Below are 23,023 nucleotides of genomic sequence, written 5' to 3'. Positions count from 1 at the left end.
TCAAATTTACATGACTGTGTTTGGTTGTAAATATGAATCCAAAGCCACTTGTCAAGACTTTTGTGTCTGGTGTGTTAGCAGCATGGAGCTTTTGTGTTTGGTCACTGCCAGTGACAGCTGTTTGTTTATTTAGTGCTTCTTGTTTTATTCATGTGTTGTCCTTTCACTGGCGCTCTTATATTTGTAACGACTGTGGCTGACTAACAGGTAGGAAGCTTCATGTTCAACAAACCCGCGTTTAACGGTTTGTGTTTGAAATCAAGGAGGAATGAAACTGATGCAGCACATGTTAAATCATTTTGTATTAAGGTTTTCCATATATTTGCATGCTGTTACTGCACCTTTTTGACAAGACTTTACTTGCTACTGTAGGTCACTATGTTGAAATAATAATGTATTAGCTCCATCTTTAAATGACCAAACACAACCAAACAGCAGAAACACAGATGACCTTTGCTTCCAGCATGGCACCATTTGCTGTCAGGTCCTGCTGCGTCCTCTGTTTGTGTGTTTCCTCCATTTATTATAAAATGATACGTACTGAACACTACAATAACTAACCCACCTCTCCTGCTGTCTCTGCTTCACTACCTGCATGTTCCTATTAAACATGAAGTATTTATCTCTAAGATCCTCTACTGACCCCAAGCATTATGTCAAATACTGTTAGTGTTTTCACTGACTAATTTAATTGTTTGTTAAGTAAATTAAAGATCTAGTACAAAATAAATATGTATCAGATAAACTTCATTCTAATATGTATGTACAGCATGCATATCATATACTACTACTACTACTACTACTACTACTACTACTACTACTACTACTACTACTAATAATAATAATAATAATAATAATAATAATAATAATAATAATAAAAACTTGAACCATTTAGCTTCTGTTTGTTAATGCAAAAAAGAAACTAACATAACCCTTTTTGGTTGTCATGGAAATACACCAGTTAGTTAATCAGCACTAATGTTTATTTATCAAAAAGTTACACTCTGTTTTGTGATAAAAAAAATATTTCACCTTACATCCCTTAAAATTTTCTATTAAATGTATTTAAAATTACATGAAATATTATAAATATAGTTGAGAAACTATATGATATTTTAAAAAATATTAACAAACCATCCAGAGCATCTTATGCTTCAAACAAGGGACTCGGCTTCTGCAGAAAGAGCAACGTGAACAAAGCCCATAATCCAGTTCACACAAATGTTCTGTTAAAGCGTTCGGCCACCATATCAGGCTAACCTGTTAATCTGCTGTCCATGTCTGGGTCTGGGGGGCTTTACACACAATCAATATGATGAGCCCTGCAACGTCCACAGGCTAAAGACACCATCCATGCCATTACCTCTCCACTCCAATCAGGACATGTGATGCAGGGCAGACGCATTACACTTATAAGTTCTGTCATGAGTGCTTTACACGTGGAGTTTAACCTTGTCCTCCAATAGGGTGATTTATAACATAGCATTGCATACATAATTTGATTAGGATTGATGTCACAGGGACTGATGGCAGATGGCCATGACCTCTATGTTAGTCTTTGCCTCGCTGTAATAAGTTAAGATCGACTGGGGCCTCGTTCTTTCAGAATGCAGCCAAAGCGATCCAGCAGGGAATCAACCAGACCACCTCAGGTTAATCTCACCTCGGCCTGAAATGTCCATGAAGGATTAGGACCAGTGCACACCTGCTACTGACTTTTAGCACACAATGTCAGCTAATGCTGTGACCGTGCCTTTTAAAACCACAAACAAAGCCAAACAGCATACATGTTAAGAGCCGAGTTCATCCTGTCTCAATATGCAACTATCAGATTAGGGCTTGGCTGCAAATCAACTGAAAGTACCGCAGGCCGTGTGAAGTTTAAAGGTTTTTGTCCAAACATTTAATATACACAGTGTGTACACAATGGGCAGAAGGTGTACACTGTGTGTGTAGCTATTAAGCATGTGATTCATACCCATTTTATAATAAGACACTAAAGCTTATGAAACTAGATGATTATCATCATGATTAAGACGACCCATAAGCGAATTAGTATGGGCATCAGCATGTTACTCAATAAATATATTAAGGGTAAATCTGACTTGTGGAACTGTACTATTTTTACATTTTGACTCAATTTCAGAACCTTCAAAACAAGAAGTGTAATTCCTTAGCTTTCCCTGGTGATACATCAGTTCATACTTTTATTTATAGGACCCTGACAGTTCTCACATGACTGCCATGTGGTACAGAGCCATGTGACAGGAGTGTGTGAATCACCCAACAGGCTGGATCCTCACTGGAGCCATAACAGATGATGAAGCCCGTTTAGTGAATGTCTCACAACACGATCTGAGTTACAGATTAAATGAATGTAATGACACATTTCTCTCATCTGTGACGCAGCTCTAATTGTCTCACTGGCAGAGCAACCACAACCTGAGGTCCATCCACTAAACGAGCTTCCAGCCTCATCTCTTTGTGTACAACAGAGGATGGAAGTCAGTAGTTTTCAATCACACCCTCAGATCAATGTGTTTGACTTCACATTGTTTTCACTTTTTCTTGGGATTCGCACTTTTGCCCAATATTCATACAATTACATGCACATTGACAGAGCCATTTTATAGAATGATGCTTGGAAAATACAAGTCTACTACTAAATTGAAATCCCCTCTTTGGATCTTGTAAAAAGTCTCTACAATTCACCTCTGTCCTACAATGAAGAAGGCCGTATCCTTCCACCAGGTCAACTTCGTATAACAGACTAACGTGTTCGCTCGTTGTTAGAGCGGCCCTGCCGCCGTGTGGCCTGCTTGGAGCTAACGGGTCCCGTCCTCGCTGCTTCGCGTTTTCGTCCCTCAGCGGCTTCCGTAGATTTAGGGTAAAGGCAGACGTGTATCTCCGCGTCAAACGGGAAGTTCTCTACCAAGCAGCTGCTAACGCGAAAACGACCAGACACACGACCACCAGCAAACTGCGGATTGTCACAGTGCGACCAGTTACTAATGAATTCTAAAGAGGATGTCAACGGACTTAATGTTAGACTTGGAAAATCAACAATATCCAGCGATGGCTAGTGAGACAGACGTTATCTCCATTGACCAGGGAGGAGAGTGGGGTAAGCGTCGCTTCACTCCACATTCTAGAAAGAAACACACAGCGTAGAGGCACATCTCCGCCCCGTAAATGGTGTAAATTAAACTTTAATTCACAGTATTCCGTTATAGTAAGTACGTTTTAATACACGGTACGCCCAGAGCGTGTTTCCGTCAACTGTTAGCAGGCGGTTAGCATCGGCTAGCTGTAAGTGATGTGATGTTGATGATGATGTAAGCGGCGTGTAACACAAGTAATGAGCGTATGATTGGAGACACAGCCAGCTCCACACACAAGCTGTGTTTATACAGACACGTCATCTGGAGGAGTCCTGCACAGGTTAGCTTTACATCCTTATTATTAAGGATGCTGATCTGCACTAGGGTTGGAAAAAACTGCAGGGATATAAACACTAATCTAAATCTATGGAAATAAACTTTGTTTACATGTGTCGGAATCAGTCTGTGGCGAGGACGAAGATAGGAGAAACAGGATCATGTGATGGTTTTATGATAAAGACTGCTGTGTAATAACATATGTTAGTCTTTCCATGTTTTATATTAACATCTGCACTGATAGCAGTATCAGTCATTGAGTCTCTGTGTGCATGTCTATGCAGACATAAGCCTGTTCGATGAGCTGGACAGCCTGGGAGATGCAGATGAGCTGCTGGAGGCCCTGCAGCATGCTGGCTATGTGAGTAACCTGCCCTTTTACTATGCAAACTGCCAAGTGATGTGTGTCCAACAGGAAATCCCAAAAGCAAGCTGTTTCCTTCTCTGCATTCTGGGTAGAGTTGTATAGCAATAACAGGAACGTTTACTACAGTTTCACTGCTTCTTGCACACATTACTGCTTACTACTATATTTGGCTGTGGGTTTTATTTTATATGCTCCATAAATAGGTACATCACTGTTGGTCATTGCTTAAAAAAGTGTGCTTGGTTTCTCAGGCCAGTGAATGTCCAGATCTGGGCTTTGATATCAACATCCCTCAGTGGAATGAAGAGGACATAGGCTACATGTGCACAGGTACAGCAGCACATTAACACATTGTAAGGTGACTGTGAATTTTAAAAATCGTAGTTTTACACAATACATTTTTTGGAGATTATTAGTCTTTGCTTTTTAAGAAAAATCCTTATTAAATCACATCTTTTTAAGTCTAAATATATGACACATTTGTCTGTGTCCTTGTGCCTCCAGATGGTGGGATGAGTGTGGACTCTCTGTCACCTGCCCACACCCTGAGCTCCGTGCCCTCCCCTGCCTCGGTGGAGGCCCTGTCCCCTTACTCTCTACAAGTAAGTGGCTGCCTTCAACCCCTCGTCCTTGTCAGTTTCAGACGTTTGACTGGCAAATCGTTGTAATGGCCTGTATTTACATATTGTATGCACTCATGGATGGAGTCAGCCTTAATCCAGATGGTGCCCAGACACTGACAGCTGCTCTCTGTGTTTTGTTGCCGACACACACGTCCACACCTGAGACATCTATTAAAAAAGCCTAAACACCTTGTCAAACTAATAATTTGCTGTCTGTCTGCAATGTGCCCTGGCCCCCCATCAGACAAAAGGTGTTGACAATTTTAGCCACATTAGCATAATTTACCTGACAGATGTTTTCACAGTGTCAAAACAAGGACATGGGTTACATTATTGTGGCCACAACACAGTGTGCACATATTTATATTTACACACATGTCTCAGATTAATCATCATGACTGAAGCCAAGCACGCGTTTGCCCACTAGAATCAGGTTTTCGACTTGGTGTCAGACTTGGTGTTGAGCAATAGCAACAAAACATCCTAGTTAGGAATTCACTTATTGCGTTGCATTGTAGTAGTCACTGCACCTTTAGTGCTGCTTCCTCAAATGATATTAAATTTCTAAAAGAGTTTTTCCCTCTCCTCTTGTTTCAGGATGAAGCTTTGTCTCCACAGTCACAACCCTCTCCCATTTCAGTCTGCTCAGACTCCAGTGGCTTTTCTGAAGTCTCTTCACCACCTAGGAAAGTTCCAAAGAGGACCAACCAGGCCACACGGGGTGAGGCAGCCACCACACATCTGCTTTTTCAGCTGTTGTCTTTGTTTGTTTTGGTCTTTGTCTAAAATTCTGGGGGAATTCTGCGCCACGCTCTGGGTTTTCAGACATTTGGGATGTGATCAAGAAAACAAAGAGATAAAAGTAGTCTGTCATGAAGAAAAGGGTCGGAGGTTGTTCTCTAAACATATACTGCACCTGTTAATGCATATTATCCTCATCCTGCCTTACATAATTTATCTCAGTCTTTCCCTTCTCACCTCACACACACCAGCAAAACCAACACAGCCAGTCAAGAGGCCGATTCAGATCACCCCGAAGTTCCCCATCCAGCCAAAACCACTGATTACAGCTGTGCCGTTGGCTCCTGCAGCAGCTTCCCTGCAGGCCAAGACAATCATCATCCAACCCCTACAGACCACTGTGCTCCCTGTGGTGAAACCAGCTCCAGTCACCATCCAACCAGCACTCCCTCCAGGTCAGAGCTTGTACTGCAACACACTGAGACTCATTGTATCTCATCACATGTTTATTATGTCAAATCAGTGCTTGGTGAGAGTGTTTTGTATTCAATTTCAATTCAAATACTGCATCCCGATAGGATTTACTCTTTGTGGTGATTTAGCTGATTTACTTGGTCATATGTCAATTAATTTTTTTACCATGGTCAGCAGAGGGTGCAATAAGCTTAGTCTTGCATCTCCATGGTCTTCAGTCTCCAGTCTCTGGCTCACAGTCAAGGAATAAGTGAAACAAGCATTGTTTAATGTTTGGTGTTTACTTTTGTAATGAAAATCTGTCCTAATAAAATGGTTAGAATTAGTCATTATAAATACAGTCCAGTAGGTTTATTTAATCCTAGCATGCTGCATATTTCGTGCATTAAAGTGATTATTTCTGTTCCTGCCTGGTTTACCAATCTGATCCTCACTATGCGTTACATCAGCAGTGCCTGGTCTATGTAAATACTTATGTCATTGCTTTGGAGCTAAGTGGGCGGACCTAATTAACCTTCGATTTGAAGTCAGGCCTGGCTTTTCTGTCTGTGCTGGCAAGATGGATGTCAGGTGGCTCAGTCCAAGACTCTAAAGCCAGATGGAAGTCGGCTCGAGCCTGCTCTTTGTTACGAGTGTCATTGGCTAAAGGTGGTCTTTCCATCATTCACAGCTGATGAGCATTAGAAAGATCAAAGAAATTAGGAGATGTACTCATCAGGTGACATTTTATGGAGTCTGACCTGGACAGTCACGTTTTTCCAAAGAGCGAAGCGGCTGACAGGTGTTTCCAGAGCTTTTAATGACTTTTGACATTCATCCTCATAAATTCTTCCTACAGATGGTGAGCATGGGCACGATATAGACACACATTCATTAGCAGGACTGACTAACACCTTCACACAATTAGCACTGACAGGTTGTTTGGCATTAGAGGTGAAGGTTGCTTGGTCAGTTTAGACATCGCTTGCTGGCACAGGCCTCGGGGAGATTTTATTGAAACTGTGGGAGGCACTTACTTAATTTAAGTAAACAGTAAAACTAGAAAGGTTTTACTGTTTCCATAGGTTTTAAGAGGCTGCTGCTCATCGATGGCTAGAGGTAATATATTAGCAATGTTCTTGGAGAAATTATGTGAGAAGGCCTAATATGCCACTTCCAAACTATTTGAGTTTAACGGAAAGTGCTGGCGCTTTCTCCCCCAACAACCTTAAGGTTACTCTACATTTCTTTCTTTGACCACGTTCCACTTTAAATGCAGACACGTGCATGTTTATGTGGGGTCATGAACATAAAATTCTAGCACCTCTCTGTTAGGAATGTAAAGTCGAGGTGGTCAAGATGGTTTACATCTCGTCCACCCTTACTTTGAAAAACCTGTTAAAAACAAGGGGTTAATGCAGGTCACCAGACGGGGATGTGATTCTATGTTATAGATGGCAAGACAGGCGCTGAACAAAGGCATCTACATGACTGTGTAATAAGAGTCCGCGTTGGCCATACGGTGAAATCTGATTATAGAGCAAGTAATACCTGTAATTTGAACGTGTATGTGCTGTGATCCCTCCTCAGGCCGCCCCATCGTGCTGTCTCAGCCAGGCCAGGTGCTGCAGATGCAGACGCCGCAGGCCATCCCCGGCAGCGTGGTCGCCATGCCAACGCTCAGCCAGGACAGGCCTGTCCCTGTCCCTGCCGCTGCCCCGGCAGTGGTGTCCGTCACGCTTCGAAGCCCTTCCTCCGATGATGACGTGAGTCCGGAACACGCGAACACTTATGTCTTCTGTTTGATGTGCATGCGTACGAGAGGAGAAGCGTATCAGTTCTGTTTTTAATCTTTTGGATTCTGACGTTCTACTTTAGCTATTTTCATCGTATTGATAGGCTCAAGTAGTGTCTAGTAGGATTCACAAACATAATGATTATTGGCCTCTGCCTTGTTTGTACCTGTGACGACCTGTAATTGTGGCTCAGCTGGTGAAGGGTGTCAATGACAGTAGATGACGGAGGGGAGGGTCCTTCAGGGTGGTGTTAGGACAGCTGGGCCGGTGCGGTTTCTTTCATTACTTCTCACATCCTAGAAAAGTATTTAATGGATCAAACTTTCCCAACAAAAGTTCTGTGGCTTTTATGCACTGGTTTCATTTTACAAGGTAGTTTTTCCTGGCCTGTGTTTCTAATTCTCCTTTTTTTGTGTGTATTTTTTTTTTTGTTTGTTTGAGCAAACGACAACAAGCTCTTTGTCCAAACTCAGCCTCCGCTGCATAGACCAGAAGTTCATGAGTCTTCAAGCAGCATCGTTGTTGTTTCAAGCTTGGGCTTCTCTCATGGCTTGATTTGTGGGGCCTTGACTTGAGACACACTCGGGCTTCTTGACTGTCTTGCCCACACTATTATCGCTGTACAAATGCGACATATGACTCTTCATAGCGAAAAGGCTACTTGCATGTCTCACCTTATTGGAATTCCATCTAAATCATCTGCAGTGATTTATGTGACCACGTGGATGACCATAGAAAAGACTGTGTGAACTTTTTGCATTGCTTAAACATCAGTCACAACCGATGTTCCTGTTTACCAGTCTCAAAATATCTCGACATAAAAAGTATTTTGTATCTGCTTTTTTGGTGCTGTTGCTATAAAAATAATCAGCTTCTCAAAAGATGCAAGTCCAACTTATCGCGTTGTCTTGGGTTTAATCAAGTATGGAGAAGCACTTCAATTGCCAGATCTCCATAGTAAGGTTGAGGAATGCCAAAGCCCAGGCGCCAAATCAAATATGTCCCTCAGACGTTTGCAAAACTCACAAAGTCAATAAAGTTTACAATAGACAATTAAAGAGGAGGGACCGGAGAAATGAAACCCTGCTTTATAGAGTTGTTACTTACACTCATTTCTCTAGAGAGTGTAAGGATGTAATATACTGTAGATAGACATGAAATGGAGATATGTTTACATTATCCCGTCTGCATGTTTATTTTATTGCCTGTGAAATGATTTCAAGCGATCATTTATTAGTTTCACAAATGATGACTAACGTAGAATGACAGGAACACAAGTCTGAAGCTTCCTGGTGGGACCAGACCAACAGAACCAGTAGCAGCAGAGCCACTCTGACCGTGTCCAAGTGTGTGAAGGTGTTCTTTAATCCTCACAAATTCAGAACCTGTCCCCCCGTCACGGCCTCACTTTAATTGGGCCTTGACTCGTTTCGACGGCCCGCTGACGAGCCTTGGGCCGTGTCGTGCTGGGCACATGCTTTCGCCGGCGTTCTGACCCGCTGCAGCTGTGCTGGTACCCTCTCATGGTTTGGCTGCAGCTCGCTGTGGTCGTCGGCCGGGCCGGTGTCAAGCACGGCTTCTACGTCACTGTTCGCGTTGTTCTGCAGTTACTGTACTTTGACCTGCACTTAGCCTATGGGCCATAAGCCCGGGTGTTAAACGGCTGCTAATGATTACACGCTTCAGGCAGGTGTTGTGTTTTGCGACAGCTGTAAACAGCCATCAGGATTCGGGCCGCTGTAATGTAATGGGCTCGTGCGCAGTCGGGGGTTTAGCTGCGTGTGTGTTCTCGCCTGAAAAACACTGGAGCCTGGTTTTGCTGGCGTCTACAAATCCTCCTATTAGTAGGAAGAGGGGATTTGTTGGAGGGGACCCCAGCAAAGCATGCTGTGATCCTGGAATCGCAAGGGGAACACTGAAAATGCTGCTTTCATGGCTCTAATGTTCTCTTGCATCAGTGTTTCCAAATCAGAGAGCTGGGCTGAGTCGAAGGAAATAAAGGGTGGCTGAGGACCGTCTGATTAAAAGCATTACAGTTGTTTGAAAGCTGACATGAGGTGGTTTTTATTCTATATTCATTGACTCACGGCGACACGTGTACGGTCCATGTTAGTGGTATAACACTGTAACAGCTGGCAGCCATGTGACGTGTTGGCCCTTTTGAACCCGTGTTCCTGCCATTACATCAGTTTGTTTTTGTTTAAATGCTTTTGCGTAATGTTGCGCAGCGTGAAAACATCAGGTTCAGCCCTTTGTTCAGAGAAGGCAGCACAAAGTGTCAAGTGCAGTACTGTAGGTTAATTGAGCCAAATGTTTATTGTAAATCGAGGGCAGTTATATTTAGCATGTTTTCCTAACTGTTGCAGCATCATTAAATACCCGTTTCTTGCTTTTTCCTTGCATGTCTGCAGCGATGCCAGTCTTTAAAAGTCAGCTGCAGTATACAAGAGCTAAAGCTCCTACTCGTTTCACCTGTGCAACACATGCAGCAGATATGCAGGATTTATGAGCGATCTGGAGCTCATGGGATGTTTTAGCCTTGACATGCTAACCTCCCATTTGCGCAGGTGCACGGTAGAAGACACGCACACAGCGAGAGTGACTGTTGGGCAGACTGGGATCGGATGCCGTTTCACACCCAGTGCTGCTCATTATAGCGTTGGCTTTCTGCAGCTGGCCACTGCTGGAACAGCTGAACGTGTACAGTGTGTGCTGTTAGTACTATAAGTACTCTATGTGCAGGTTTTTCCCCCTAAATCAGCGTCAGGGCTAATCTTTTATTCAGAATGGGGACTGTGGAGGAATGCCACTCTGCCACTCTTTGCCCTCTGCTCCACTTTATCCATCTCCGTCTCACTGTGGCACCAGTGAAGCCCCCCCCTCCCACTCAACACTCCCTGGTAACTGCTCATTTGCAGCGTTCCCAGGCTTAAGCTAGTGGCACAGCTCCCAGTTCTGAGCTGGGAGACTGAGGGGTTTCTCAGGAGACACAACACAAATACGGGGATCCAAATAACTGAATCACCAACGGGGCTGTTAGTCTTGAGATCTCAGAGTGTTACCCCATGAAGCGTGTTTGGAAGCTGGGGACTGCATGGACTTGAGAATCACAATGGTTGTGTTAATTTGCAGCAGGTAATCGCTGAATATGATCTATTTATTTTCAGATGAACTTGAGCGTATGAGACTCTAATTACAGCAGTTAATCCAGACTATCATCCAGACATCTAGACATCTATAGCGCCCCAGTGTTTATGTCTCTGATGTGAACCCGTTTCCCAAAGAGCGGCATACTCACTAAACACATTCTGCTTCTCATGTAGAACAGAGTCATTGCAAGAGACCTCTTAACCTGTCAGTGCATGTTGCTGTAAATATTTTCAGGCGGAAGCTTAATCGCATGCATTTAAAGGCACTTTGGCTCGTCAGCGGCTGATGTGTTTGCACTGTGAGAATAACACCGTCTAGAGGCTGCCCTGGTAGGAATAACATGGTGCTATATGTTTTTATTCAAAGCTTCCCTTTCTTTCAATTACTTCTTCAGATGTTCATACTTTTTCCAGAGACACCAGGTGGTTTCACAGGCTGCTTGTATGGATTAAAAGCCATTTTTAACCAAACGCCTTTAAGAATGTAGATAAATATGATGTCATACCAATGAGGTGTGATCTGCAACGGAGCAGGTGGCTCTGGCAGGCTCTTTCCTGTTTTGATAGGTGTCGAGCCCATGATGGATAAATTACTTGACTTGACGTGAGCAATAACTTAAATCTCATGTTATTTGTTGCTTTCTGTCCCGCCTTCTAACTCCAGACGAAGTTTTCCCAGAGGCAGCAGCGCATGATAAAGAACCGCGAGTCAGCGTCCCTGTCACGGAAGAAGAAGAAAGAGTATCTGCTGTCTCTGGAATCTCGCCTGAAGCTGGCGTTGTGTGAGAACGAGGCGCTCAAGTGTGAGAATGGCAACCTCAAGAGACAGCTGGAGGGCCTGCTGAGTGAGGTGAGGGGCTGGAAGCGGCACGTCCGCGAGCGACTGCAGCGCTGAGCATGCCTTCATGCTGTGGGAGCTCTGCGCACAGGCATCGGCGGTGAAAAGGAACTGCAAACTGTGTGATAACATATGCATGACGTGTGCAATAACGTGGTTCTGTCTGTTTTCCTGCAGAACACAGTGCTAAAGACTACTGCACCTAAGAGGAGAGCGGTGTGCCTCATGGTGATCATGGTGTTCGTCATGCTTAATGTTGGGCCTATGAGGTGAGCGTGTGACACTGGAGATCTGTAATTTAGTTTTCAGTAGCTGGAAATCACACGACACAAGTATTTAGTTACTGATGGAAAACATGGAACCCGTCTATGGAGTCTATAGGTTCGCATGAATAAGAGTCAAAATGAATATTTACCATTTTCAACAATGGAAAACTCTGGCGATAAAATAATCAAACATTTGCATGTTTAGCTTTTATCTTATCTTCACTTGAAATGTTAACAATCAGGAAAATTAACAAGTTATATAAAACTACCCAAGGGAGAACGGGGCTGATTTCCACCCATGTACTGCAGCAGATGGAAGCGTTGTGTAATTCCACAGACTCAAACCCACAGTCCAAATCCAACGACAGACTTTGTGTTCTCATCTTATAAAAATGTTGTTTTCTCCTGGGTACAGGGATGTGAGAATCAACCCGTTGGCTTTGAGGGTGTGTGTGTGTGTGTACACACACTGGGAATGTGCTTTTTGGGTTGTTCTGGACTTGCGGATGATTTATGCCTGTGTGTGCGTGTGTGTGTCTGTACAGTACCTGTGCTTGCATCCGTGTGTGTTGGGTTCAGACTCTCCTTTGGAATGTGAAATATGCCTGGTTTTGAGGTCAGATCCCTTTGAAATGAAAATGCCACCCAACGTAGTAAAGCCGTTGAAAGAGATTGTGTGTATTTTTGCTTGTGTGTGCGCTCCTGTGTGTTTCGGGTTATACAGTCTAGATCAGAGTTCAGATTCTGCTGGTGGCTAAAAACCAAAACGCCCTCCTGTGCACAGGATGTGGGCCACATGGAATTCAGTGCTCATTTCAGTCCAGTACCAGCTTCTATTGTATTTCTTAGGTTTTAGAATCTGTATTGTACCTCACCTGCTCTGTCCCATCAGTCTTTTCCAGGGTGGCCCAAGCTCCAATCCTGACATCGGTTCCATGCAGCACAATGGCCGCCACCTCCTGGGTTTCTCCTCAGAGCCAGACACGAAGGCTGCGATGGACACTGAGCCCCTTGACTTTGGCCCCTCCGAGATGCTCGACAGGTAATGAGCTTTCACGGCTTTTGCAAAACTATATTTATCCACCGTGACAGCGAACCAGGATGCACCTGGCTCAGTTTGGACTGGTACAGACCATTACAGCATGTATAAACTAGCCCCTGACTAGCCCTGTGCTTCAGGTGAAGGTCCTGTTTGACGTGCAGCTTTGTGTGGCTCGAAAGAGCTTATTTGTCTAAAGGCTTATGTATTTGTCTTTCTTTTTGAGATGTAATAGGGGGGCAGCAGTCTCATCTGCAAATGGCATAAAAAAACACTTGTTTGGTACATTACGTGCCCCCCATGTCCTCAGAATCATGTTTTGCAGGGTGGTCACAGAGTCTGACGTCTGCATGGCACAGGCAGCCTGTGTTGTGTCAGATCCCTGTGTAGGGTATGTCACATGCTAATGTAAACCTTTCAACTGTGGTATCGGGTTTCCCAGCAGCATTAGACCAGTGCAGACAGGAAGGACCACATTAGCGTTTACAAAAGGGGGGTGACAAATGCAGCGGAGAGGAGGTTGACGGAGGACCATGCAACCCAATCTTGGGGTTCCAGCGAACCAATATGTGCGGGCCGCTCTATAATGGCCCCTGCGTCAGAGCTATGATTAGCCCTGTACACTGACTAGACATGTAGCCTGGGATCAGAGAGCCCGGGGAGGGATTACGTCTGTGGCAGACGTTTTTCCTTTTACAAGCCTCATGCAGGTGGGCACTGCCTGTGGACAGTCTACATCAACGCCTCGAGTAACATAATCATTCACTGTAAATGAGCGCAACCAGTTGTAATTAAAGCTGCAGTAACATCTGAGGAGGAAAGTCACGCAGCGCTCTGCTAACCATGATTTATGTAAACCCACTGGGTGGGAGCCACTAATGCTGTTATGCAGTTGTTGTCCGTAATGGGCCTGTGTGGCACATAGTGGGTGGTAATGCTCAGGTCAGGTGTTAAAATCACTCTGAGCCGGGTTTGTAGCATCCCGTCTTTCCTTTCAATTCTCTGCGGCCTCTGCAAATACTCAAACAAAGAATCCAGTTCTTTAGTAGCCGACAAGCCTGACGACAAAGAGTTTTGACTGCACCCGCATGAAAACTGTCCTGCAGTGAAAACATGAAACTGACTGATTTCAGACGTTCTGAGCAGCCTCGTGAAACGCGTGTGTTTGATGACCCCTGTCTGCCTTTTCCTGTTTGTGGTGCAGCTCTGAGGACAAGGCCCTGATGGTGGTAAATGACCACCTCCTCCTCAGACCTCCTCCCCCCTGCCAGCCTCCCGTTAACAGGACCAGGTGCATAGAGTAAGTTATGGACTCCTTTAGCATTAATGCCGTACATCAACCAGATCTGGCCGAAGGTAAATAAACTGAGTGGCTTTGATTGGCAGGTTGGCCCACGAGTTGAGGGGCTGGGTCCACCGTCATGAAGTGCAGCAGACCAAAATCAGGCGCATGAGTAACGGCCACCACAAACCAACCAGGACCTTTCTGGTAAGTGACGGCCGCGTTGGTGTTTTTGGAGGACTCTAAAACATTAGTAGTCGAATCCACAAACATCACATCATTATTTGAGTGGAAACCACTTCTTGCCTGAAGCCTCTTTCACCACAGTTTCACCTCTCCTCACACCTTTTTTTTTTTTTGGCTGCCTTTGTTTTTTCTTTACTGGGCTGAGTTTAATCCGGCAGCCCTGAGAAAGTAAACACAAAACGTTGAGGGGAGCTGTAGGATTAGTGCCCCCTGCTCCTTTTTTCCATCATTTTTTCAAAATCTGTCACAGCAAGTCCAGTTCACCAAGATCGCTGCAGAGTATGTACACAGTCTTGATCTTACTGAACAAGAAATGTCCGTCTTTATGTTTCACCTGCGTTTGGCTCTTTGCTTTGTTTAATTGTTGCTAAAGGTTTATTCCCATATTCACTGTAATTGTATTTAATAGAATAATTCTCTCCTTTCTGATTAGAAAACAAACAATAAGGAGACTGCCCAGATTGTGACTGTCCAGTACACGGAAACCGCTGAGGAGAAGTGAGTCGCTGTCAGAATCCCACTCTAATAAGGTTGTTTGTGTCTTAAGCTACAGAGCTGAACGCTGTAGGTATCAGGAGCCCCTCACAGTAAGTGCTGCCCGTGTGGTAAGCCAAATTCAAACCGAGACCCAGGCCTGTTTGGAGCTAAAGGCCGGGCTGTTTATCGTTGGCAGGGCGGTGCAGTTCTATTATGTAAAGCAGCTGGAGACACAACAAACTGGTATATTTCATTGTCTAGAGATGCATGAGAGAGAGGAGCAGGAGTTTTTGTTTTTTTCTGCTTACGTTATCCATCTTCTTAGTGTTTTAGTGAGACAGACTTTTAGGGGGGGACCTCAGAGCCTTGGCGTGTAGCAGCCGTTTCTGTTGGACATCTCTGTGTGTGAGTTTTTAGATCACACAGATGGATTCAATACTTTTTTTGGCTTAATTTTCCCTTGCTATGACTCATCCAAATCTACAAGACAAAGGGGGGGGGGACTTGAACCTCTGGGCACCAATTGGGCAGAATGAAAATGGATTATTCCCAGCGTTATTTTGTTCTCATTGTCATCGTCTGCCTGTGTGCTCGGTGTTTTAGAAGCACGTACGTTGGTGGTCGTAGGTTTAAAAGCATAGTCTGACACCCTGCTGTCTCAACAGGAACCCTGGCAGTGAGCTGCAGGTGTATTATGCGCCTCATCACACCTACGGCGACTTCTTTGATGAGCTCAACCGTCGTGGTGACACTTTCTACGTCGTGTCCTTCCGCAGGGTAAGTTTAACATCATCCAGTGATGAGGAGGGACGAGGGTGAGGTTTCTACACATTAACTTGGTGATTAATGAGACAGAAAGTCGATGTAGGGGGGGTTTATAGGAAAGTGTCACAGCTCGACACTCGTCAGATTTGCTTATTTTATGTATCGTGGGATTTCCTTTTCCCAAACTGGTTAGAAAAAGTGACTCCGTGGTTATAGCTGTAACTAATTGTAAATAATACGTAACGCATCAGAGCAGTTTAAATTCAGACGTAAATGGAGGGTAAAACTGAGCATGAAATGCATTCGTGTGTAACCTTCCAGTCCAGTTTTCTTTGGGTCATTTGCCTTCATTAATTTGCAGTGATTTAACTTTTAGCCAGTACCACATGTTGCTGTTCATCCATTCTACTCTACTCTTTCATTCCGATGTAGAAGCTCTTTTCAATTTTCTCCCTTGATAAGAATAATTCTTGACCATATTTATAGTTTTTATAGACTGGTTTTATTAGATCTTTTTTTTCCCCTGAGTACTTTTATTTTACTCTTATAAAAACAGATGTGTTTACTGTGTAACCTTTCATCCCCATGTTCTCAGTGAGGCAACAAATAAAATAAATAAATAAAACAAGGCTTCTTTGCCCTGAAGATGTGTATGACTGAAACACTTGCTTGATTACTCAGTGAGGCAGGATTCTCAAGAGCAAGCGGTCAGAGTTCAAGACCTCTTGTCAGTAAGTAAGCGACAAACGCTTGGCTCCGTGTTGCCATGGTGACAAGGAGGACAATGGGAACAATGGGGAAATCATTCTGAGAGCCTCTACGGGTCAAGTATCCGTCCTTCAGTATCCACCAGCTTTGTAATGTTGGGGCACTGTGAGGGTTAAGCTGAAGTTTATTCTTTATACACGGTTCAATTTTTATCCTCACTTGAAATTAAATGTTAAACAGCTCGATATCAAAGCGAACATCACAATGCTTAGAAATGGAGTATCACCGTTAACAGACATGTTGTGAGATGTAAAGGCCTGTTATTCCCTGATCTTTCATTAGTTTCTGTTAGTTGGTTTGTTTGCCTCTGTTTTGTTTCCTGGGCTTCAGAGCGTGAGCCTGCATTTTGTTTTTTGTTCCAGCGGGTGTGACGCTATCATGAGGCTGTCGAATTAAAACTGGAATTAGCTTCAAAGCTAATCAAAGCAGTTTGACAGTTGACAAAGGGTTCCTCTTTTGTTGTCGTCCCCAGCAGCGGTTGAGGTCACTCTCTGTGCTTTGTCACATACTTTAAACCATCGCCATAAGTGTGAGGTGAGGTGATGGAAAACATAACTCAGCCTGACTGAAATTTGGAACTGCGCTGACTCCAAGGTCATTTTGTGGTCTTGCCTGACTTGTCGTGTTGTTTTAGCACGTATGGCTTTATGGAAGTGTGGACCGGTGCGGTGGAAACACTGGCTGCTTTCACCGTGGACCGTGACCAGTTCAGCTCGAGCTAAAATTCACCTGTTGTCATGGCAGCTGCAGCTGCTGGGCCGGCGTGACAGGCTCATCAGCCCCGCCGTCATCAGCAGTAATGTGGCTGGTGTTTTTCTACTTTCTGCCAACACCGTCGAAAGCCCCTGTCATCTATTTTCCATTTCCATCTTATCCCCAGTGCCATGAACGTGTGTCTGCCTTTGACAGACTTGCAGGGCTGTAATTCAAGCCTTCTGCGTTGCTCAATCCTCTCCTCTGGCTGTTATCACTTTCCAAACCTGAACTATACAACTGTCAACTGTCAGCACTATAAGTTCTTGACTTGTGCTTTTCATAAGCCATGATTTAGAATTTAACTTCCAGTTTTCCTGTCCATATGTTCTTATTACTTCAGTTAAATAATTAACTTCAGACCAGTGTAATTGAAGCTAAAGAGCTACACTGCAATTACAGTGTGCGTGTGGGTGCGTGCGTGCATTTGTTCGTTGGTGGGGGTCACGTGAGTTTGTACATTAGCGTTCCTCTTCACCACAACTCCCTCTGAGAGGATGTTCCCAGATTAAAACCTTCCCTTCGATTGCTTGATGAGCCGTCCAACAGCTGTTTCCAATAGAGCCGTGAGCGAAGTGCTCAGCTCGTTATTGCCGTAGACGTCTGATTAATTAGGTACAGTAAGTGCTTCAGAGTTGCCTGAACTGACGAGGGTGGAGCAGTTGGATATTGGCGGTTTTAGGCCTTGGAGCTGACGCATGAACAGCTTTTGAGAGGATTAATCAGAAAGTCTGACTTATTGTCGCTCAACACGTCTGTTTCAGCTCCAATAAACACAAGACACTATTACTGGTCCTTCACTGGGTCGCCTGTTAAGTGCTGATCTTGATCCTAATCTGTCAGACCGCCGCAGCCGACCACCTAATTGGCTTGTTTTCCTCTCTTCTTTGTTCTAGGACCATCTCCTTCTCCCTGCTACCAACCACAACAAGGGAAGTCGACCCAAGATGTCCTTGGTTTTGCCAGCTATGAACATAAATGGTAAGCCCTCTAGCACAGGCCCAGCATTCGGGCACTTTGGTCACTCAACACATGAAAGGCGACCACGTTCAGAAACACGTCTCTCCACAAGAATGCATTAGTTCTAAGGAACAAAAACATCTAGGACTAAAATAGAGCACTTTTGCTTTTAAGCCTATTAAGGTGATATTGATCCTTCTACTCTGAAATTCTTTTCTAAAATTACCTTTTGGAACTACTTGACTTAAACGTAACTGTCTTTGCCAGTGTGTTCTTTTTTTTTTTTTTTTTTTTTTTACATCTGGCATCTTGTTAATACAAGGTTAGGTTTCCCAGCTTCTGTCATGTTCTTCAGCCTCCCAGTTTTACATCCTGCTACATTTTAGTAAAGTTACTACTGACTCAATCATGTGATTTCATTTCCTTTTCACCTTGATTATGAACAGAGTCTGGTATTGTTTAAGATGCGCTAATCTAAAATGTTGAAAATGAAAATATAAAATCTTTAGACTAGTGGTCTTCTTCTAGTGCTCACACCTGTAATTTTTTTGTAGTGTGATTATATTTACTGGTTGTCCTTTTTAAAATGGGCAACGTTAAATGAAGGAAATATGTGTCTGTCAAGTGGATCTGCTCCTGGTTCTAAAGCAGCTGACTCGTTCCCTGAGACTGCAGCTGCTGTCTGTAGTTTGCCAGTGTGGGTGGCGATCAGAGTCTACTTGCTGTTAATTTGGGGGTCAGTCCGTTTGACAGGCAGTCACCCGTTTATTTGACCACCTGCCCTCGAAAACAAACCCAAGCGTTTTAACACTGGTATCTGCGCAGTTCATCACCAGGAGTCTTGAATTACGTCACTGCAGCTGTTGCCAGAACGCTTTGGATGGGTTTGTATTTGCGACTGTCCCTGAATTCTCTGCTCATCTGACTATTCTCCAGATATAACCGTCAGATCGGTGTGGAATTATAGCCATGTCGCACAAGAGCAGGTGTTTATGTCCTGCAGGGTGTGAGCAGGTTGTGGGATTTGATACGTTTCAGCCAACTCTAAGAGGAGTGACTCAGTAGAGTAGGAGCTTCACGCTCAGCCGGGACGGCACGGTCGATGGGAAGACTTTCTCTCTGGGAGGGGGGGTCATGATGAAGATTGATGAAGGTAAACATTGTTCTTGGTTGGTCTTGTCAGCGAGGAATGTTAAGGTCTGCAGGCATCAGATGGCCCATTGAAATAGCAGTAAATAGTGAAATACAAAACTTTCTTTTGGGCTAATTGGTGATGTGGACAAACAAAGCTGGCATTCAGGCGGCGCAACCTGCCTTGCAGAGATTCACACGGAGGAAACGCTCAGTGCGCACCACCGGACATCTGCACACGCAGGTGCCTGCAAATTCACAGCAGAAATGCCCGATATGTTTGCTGGGTCATGTTAGCACAGACTCATGTTCAGAAGCTTGGGTTTCAGCTCCCCGGTGATTCCTCGTGTTGACCTGACGGGGAGAAATGTGGTAGAAACTAAGCGTTCAGACACCTGCATGCTCCTCTTGTCTCCATGTCGGAGGCCCCATGCGATGCACAGACGACAGCCGTCAACTAGCATTTTAGCTTTATGCTAACTGCATCATAAACTTCCAAGTGCAAATGTACACATTTAACCCTTAGTAAAGGACAAACTCTGCCCTCTCTACAGCCTGATTGCTCCAGGATGGAGGATAATTCTTTCCAGGTCCCAGTTGCTGCTCTCCTTCAGGAATGCCTTCCTCCTCCAGCCACTAAATGATTTTCATCTGGAGAGGATGAATAGACTTTTAATCTGCAGCGAGGGTTCAGTCTTGTCTTGGTCAGTAACTTTACATCGAAGATAAAGACTTTGAAGTCTTTCGTCTAGCTCAGTTGAGGTTCAAGTAAATGACCTCGCGCTCGGTCTTGTCTGACGGCGTCCGGCTGAGCCGCGGCTCCTTATAAGGGCCCATGGGGCCCTTTATTTAACGATCTCGAGTTTGAAAGAAGCTCAATCAAGTGGAAGTGGCATGTTTGCTCAAGGGGAATGTTTTGGAGATGACATCATTTACAGGTGGAGGGACCGTGGGACTGTACATGTGCAGCGTAGCTAACGTGTAGTAATCACTGGGGGTCCAAGGTAGCACCGCTTCCCCTGAAGGAGAGGGGTGTCCATTTTCCTACGTCTCTAATCTAAACACTCCCATGGAATAGATGCCCCTCCAACCAACTCGTGCATAGAAATTTAACATCTTTGTTGAATATTTTGATTTGCTTGTTGTTACCAGTGAATTAACATTCATTCTGCTCTGTAATTCCCTGATAACGCTTGGTGATGAATTGCTTCCTTTGAGATGCAAAGTAAAAACAAACAGCAAACGTTCCCACACTGGGGGTTTGTGCCAGACTGGCAGCGACCCTCGGCCCCCGAGACGCTCTCTCAGGTTTCCTCCGAAGCATCGCTGCCAAACACTGGGCCTTTATCGGGCCACAGCAGCCCATTGTGTCACTGAAGCCCTTCTGGAACTTCTCCAGGTGGCACAGGTTGAAGGGGAAGTCGACCACGCGGGGCAGGACGCTGGATCTGGCAGCGTCTTCAAAGAGCTGCTGTTTGAAGTCTTGAGCTTTGCTCGTCTGTTTTCCCTGTCACTGCTCAAAGCTCTCGAGCAGAAGTTCAGCTGAGTAGAAGTTAAGACAATCTTGGTCGTTTGGCGAGAGGTGCATCTAAACAGTACGCTAGAATAGGATATAAAAGCCTCTTTAGTGATGCAGCCTGAAATTCCTGTCCTCCTCTACCTTAATACCTCCTCTATATTTTTTACATTGTTGTAGTAGAAGAGCAGAGCAGAGACTGTGTAGCATCAGGCTAACTAGAGATGCACAGGGAATAACTTCTCCAGAAGCCCGTTCTGGAGGAATAATCCACAGGATGATTTCCTGAGACGTCTGTTTAAACGCTATAGTCGTTAGGAGTACCACAGCTGCAAAAGAAAACGTTACCGGTGTCTAATCACATGAGCCGTGATCTGTGGAGTCGCTTGGCTGTGGAGGGAACCATGGTGTGGTCGTCTACGCCTGTGGAAGCCCTGCAGAAAGGGACACGGAGGCGGTGATGTCCTGCACAGGTGTCTGGAAAACTGGCAAAGCTTTTACACAACGTGAGAAGCTCTGAGGCATTTTAAAGATGCTTCGGGCTCCATTTTCTGTTTCATGTGAGCGTGCACTTAAATCGAGCGAGGTTTGTTCCATAGGGGAATTGAGATCAAGTTTTAAATACACCTTGTATCTTTACCAAGGACACATCAGCATGTTTAACAGCTGTCCCAATCGAAGAATTGCATCAGATCCAGAAGTGTCAGCAGTGTTCGTCATCCTTGTGTTCATCATTTGCAGTCATCAGGGTTTCGCTCTGACTCATCAACATCCATCACTTTCTGCCTCACTCTTGCCAGTTTCCTCGGTTCTTCGCTGAACTTGACAGAAACCCAGAAAGATCCTGACTCATCAGCGATCGTTGTCTCGTGTTCTCTCCTACGCCCCTGCAGGACTTTCTTCTCTCCAGTGTGCGCTTGTTTAGAGCTGCTTTTGTTTATCTCCGTGTAGGACAAATCCAGCGCGTGACTCACCTCTGGACTCCATGTGTAACCGAGCCTGCGCCGGTGCTCGCTCGCTGTGGTTCTCAGCCACCCAGCTGCATCAAACAATACTCCTTTATCCTCCCAAAAGCTCTGTGATCACGTCTGTCTGCAGCAAAACAACTTGCCAGCAGTGATGATTATGTAGCTGGTGTTTGACAGGCGCGCTCTTTGTCCTGTGTTGATTGAATATTTCGCCACGTGACAAATCCGCTGTTGATTGCGTGTGTATATACAAGGTACAGGACGGCAATAACCACGCTGACTGATGCACCAACAGATAACACCCCTTCTGCTTCCTGCCTCACAGACAGCATCATCAGGGACAAGGAGTTCGAGGTGATGATGCAGATTGACTGTGAAGTGACGGACACCAGGATCCTCCACATCAGATCTTCCACCATCCCACCTTTGCTGCGGGTCAACCACACGAACACGTTTTACCAGCGCGCCCCGGTCAACGACAAGGCCGTGCCACCGGTCGGCGCGCTGATGGGATCCGCTTAAAACCACCTGCACCTTCGTCTCATTTTGGTCTCCTCAACCAAGCGCACGAAGACCAACGCGATGGCTCTTTTAAAACCAGTGTACAGTGTGTTCATAATTTGAAAGGAGAGAAAGCCTTTTTTTTTGTATATTATCACTTTTTTTGTTATTATGTCGCAATGAAATTGGTCTTTTGCATTTAATCCATCCCCTGGAGGAGCAGCCATGTCAACATAGAGCCTATAAAACAATTTGATGAAACCATAAAATTTATCCTAAAGTCATGAACTTAGTGATATGATTAGTTATATAATATTCTCTCACGCATTTACTTGTATAGATGTAATTAGACTCATTACATGTAGCGTTGGAGGTTCGCCCTAAACTCAGGAAGTCAGGTGATCTGTGAAACAGGGTAAAACTCTGTTCCTCTGTTTTTATATTTAATGAAGAATTTTAATTCTTACTTTTTAGGTCTTTGCACTGTGCATCACTTGTATCAACAGAGTCAGAGAATGTATTCTCGTATTTATGTCTTCTACTGTATCTACTGCTGTGGCGTGATGTATGTGCCTGGTTCTGCTCTCACATACAGTGTAGACGTGTAGATTTCTGAGCAGCCTCTGTGTGTTTTGTTCTGACGACAAAGGACGGACGTTACTTACATCAGATGTTGCATGTGACCATGCAGGAAGTGCATTGCACTTTTATTTTCTACTCTGGAGTCTTTATGAACTTGCAGCCTGTTCAGGTGTGTGGCGTTGTGACAGATGTTATAACAGATGTTATAAAAATGCTAAACTTTTGTACTTTATTACAAACTCTGCAGAATTTCAGTAAAGCCTTATATTTGTTTGTAACCAGTTTTGACTACTTATAGTTTTGGCCTCCAAATAATAAATAAGTCGTGAACATCGTAATGAGCAGTGTTTCATTCCTGGACTCAT

At 44.5% G+C, this 23,023-nt stretch overlaps 1 protein-coding gene across 1 annotated transcript; it reads left to right on the top strand.

Annotated features, from left to right (window-relative positions):
• Window positions 1–2,877: 2,877 nt before the first annotated feature.
• On the top strand, window positions 2,878–22,996 carry atf6 (activating transcription factor 6). Its single transcript, XM_029148041.3, has 16 exons — window positions 2,878–3,124; window positions 3,722–3,798; window positions 4,056–4,134; window positions 4,309–4,406; window positions 5,025–5,148; window positions 5,420–5,623; window positions 7,212–7,387; window positions 11,231–11,416; window positions 11,582–11,673; window positions 12,563–12,712; window positions 13,914–14,009; window positions 14,096–14,198; window positions 14,671–14,735; window positions 15,380–15,491; window positions 17,897–17,981; window positions 21,901–22,996. The coding sequence occupies exons 1-16, from the start codon at window positions 3,028–3,030 to the stop codon at window positions 22,095–22,097; spliced, it is 1,941 nt and encodes a 646-aa protein (XP_029003874.1). The 5' UTR covers window positions 2,878–3,027; the 3' UTR covers window positions 22,098–22,996.
• Window positions 22,997–23,023: the final 27 nt, after the last annotated feature.

The sequence above is a fragment of the Betta splendens genome, chromosome 4 (genome assembly GCF_900634795.4).
Source record: "Betta splendens chromosome 4, fBetSpl5.4, whole genome shotgun sequence".
Taxonomy (NCBI): domain Eukaryota; kingdom Metazoa; phylum Chordata; class Actinopteri; order Anabantiformes; family Osphronemidae; genus Betta; species Betta splendens.
This window is presented reverse-complemented; position numbering and strand designations above follow the sequence as displayed.

Excerpts from the sequence above, each read along its gene's own strand:
- atf6 (XM_029148041.3), top strand. The coding sequence starts at position 3,028 with ATGTCAACGGACTTAATGTTAGACTTGGAAAATCAACAATATCCAGCG. Across the intron at positions 5,149-5,419 it reads GACCAACCAGGCCACACGGG|CAAAACCAACACAGCCAGTC; the intron begins GTGAGGCAGCCA and ends CACACACACCAG. Across the intron at positions 11,674-12,562 it reads CTTAATGTTGGGCCTATGAG|TCTTTTCCAGGGTGGCCCAA; the intron begins GTGAGCGTGTGA and ends CTGTCCCATCAG.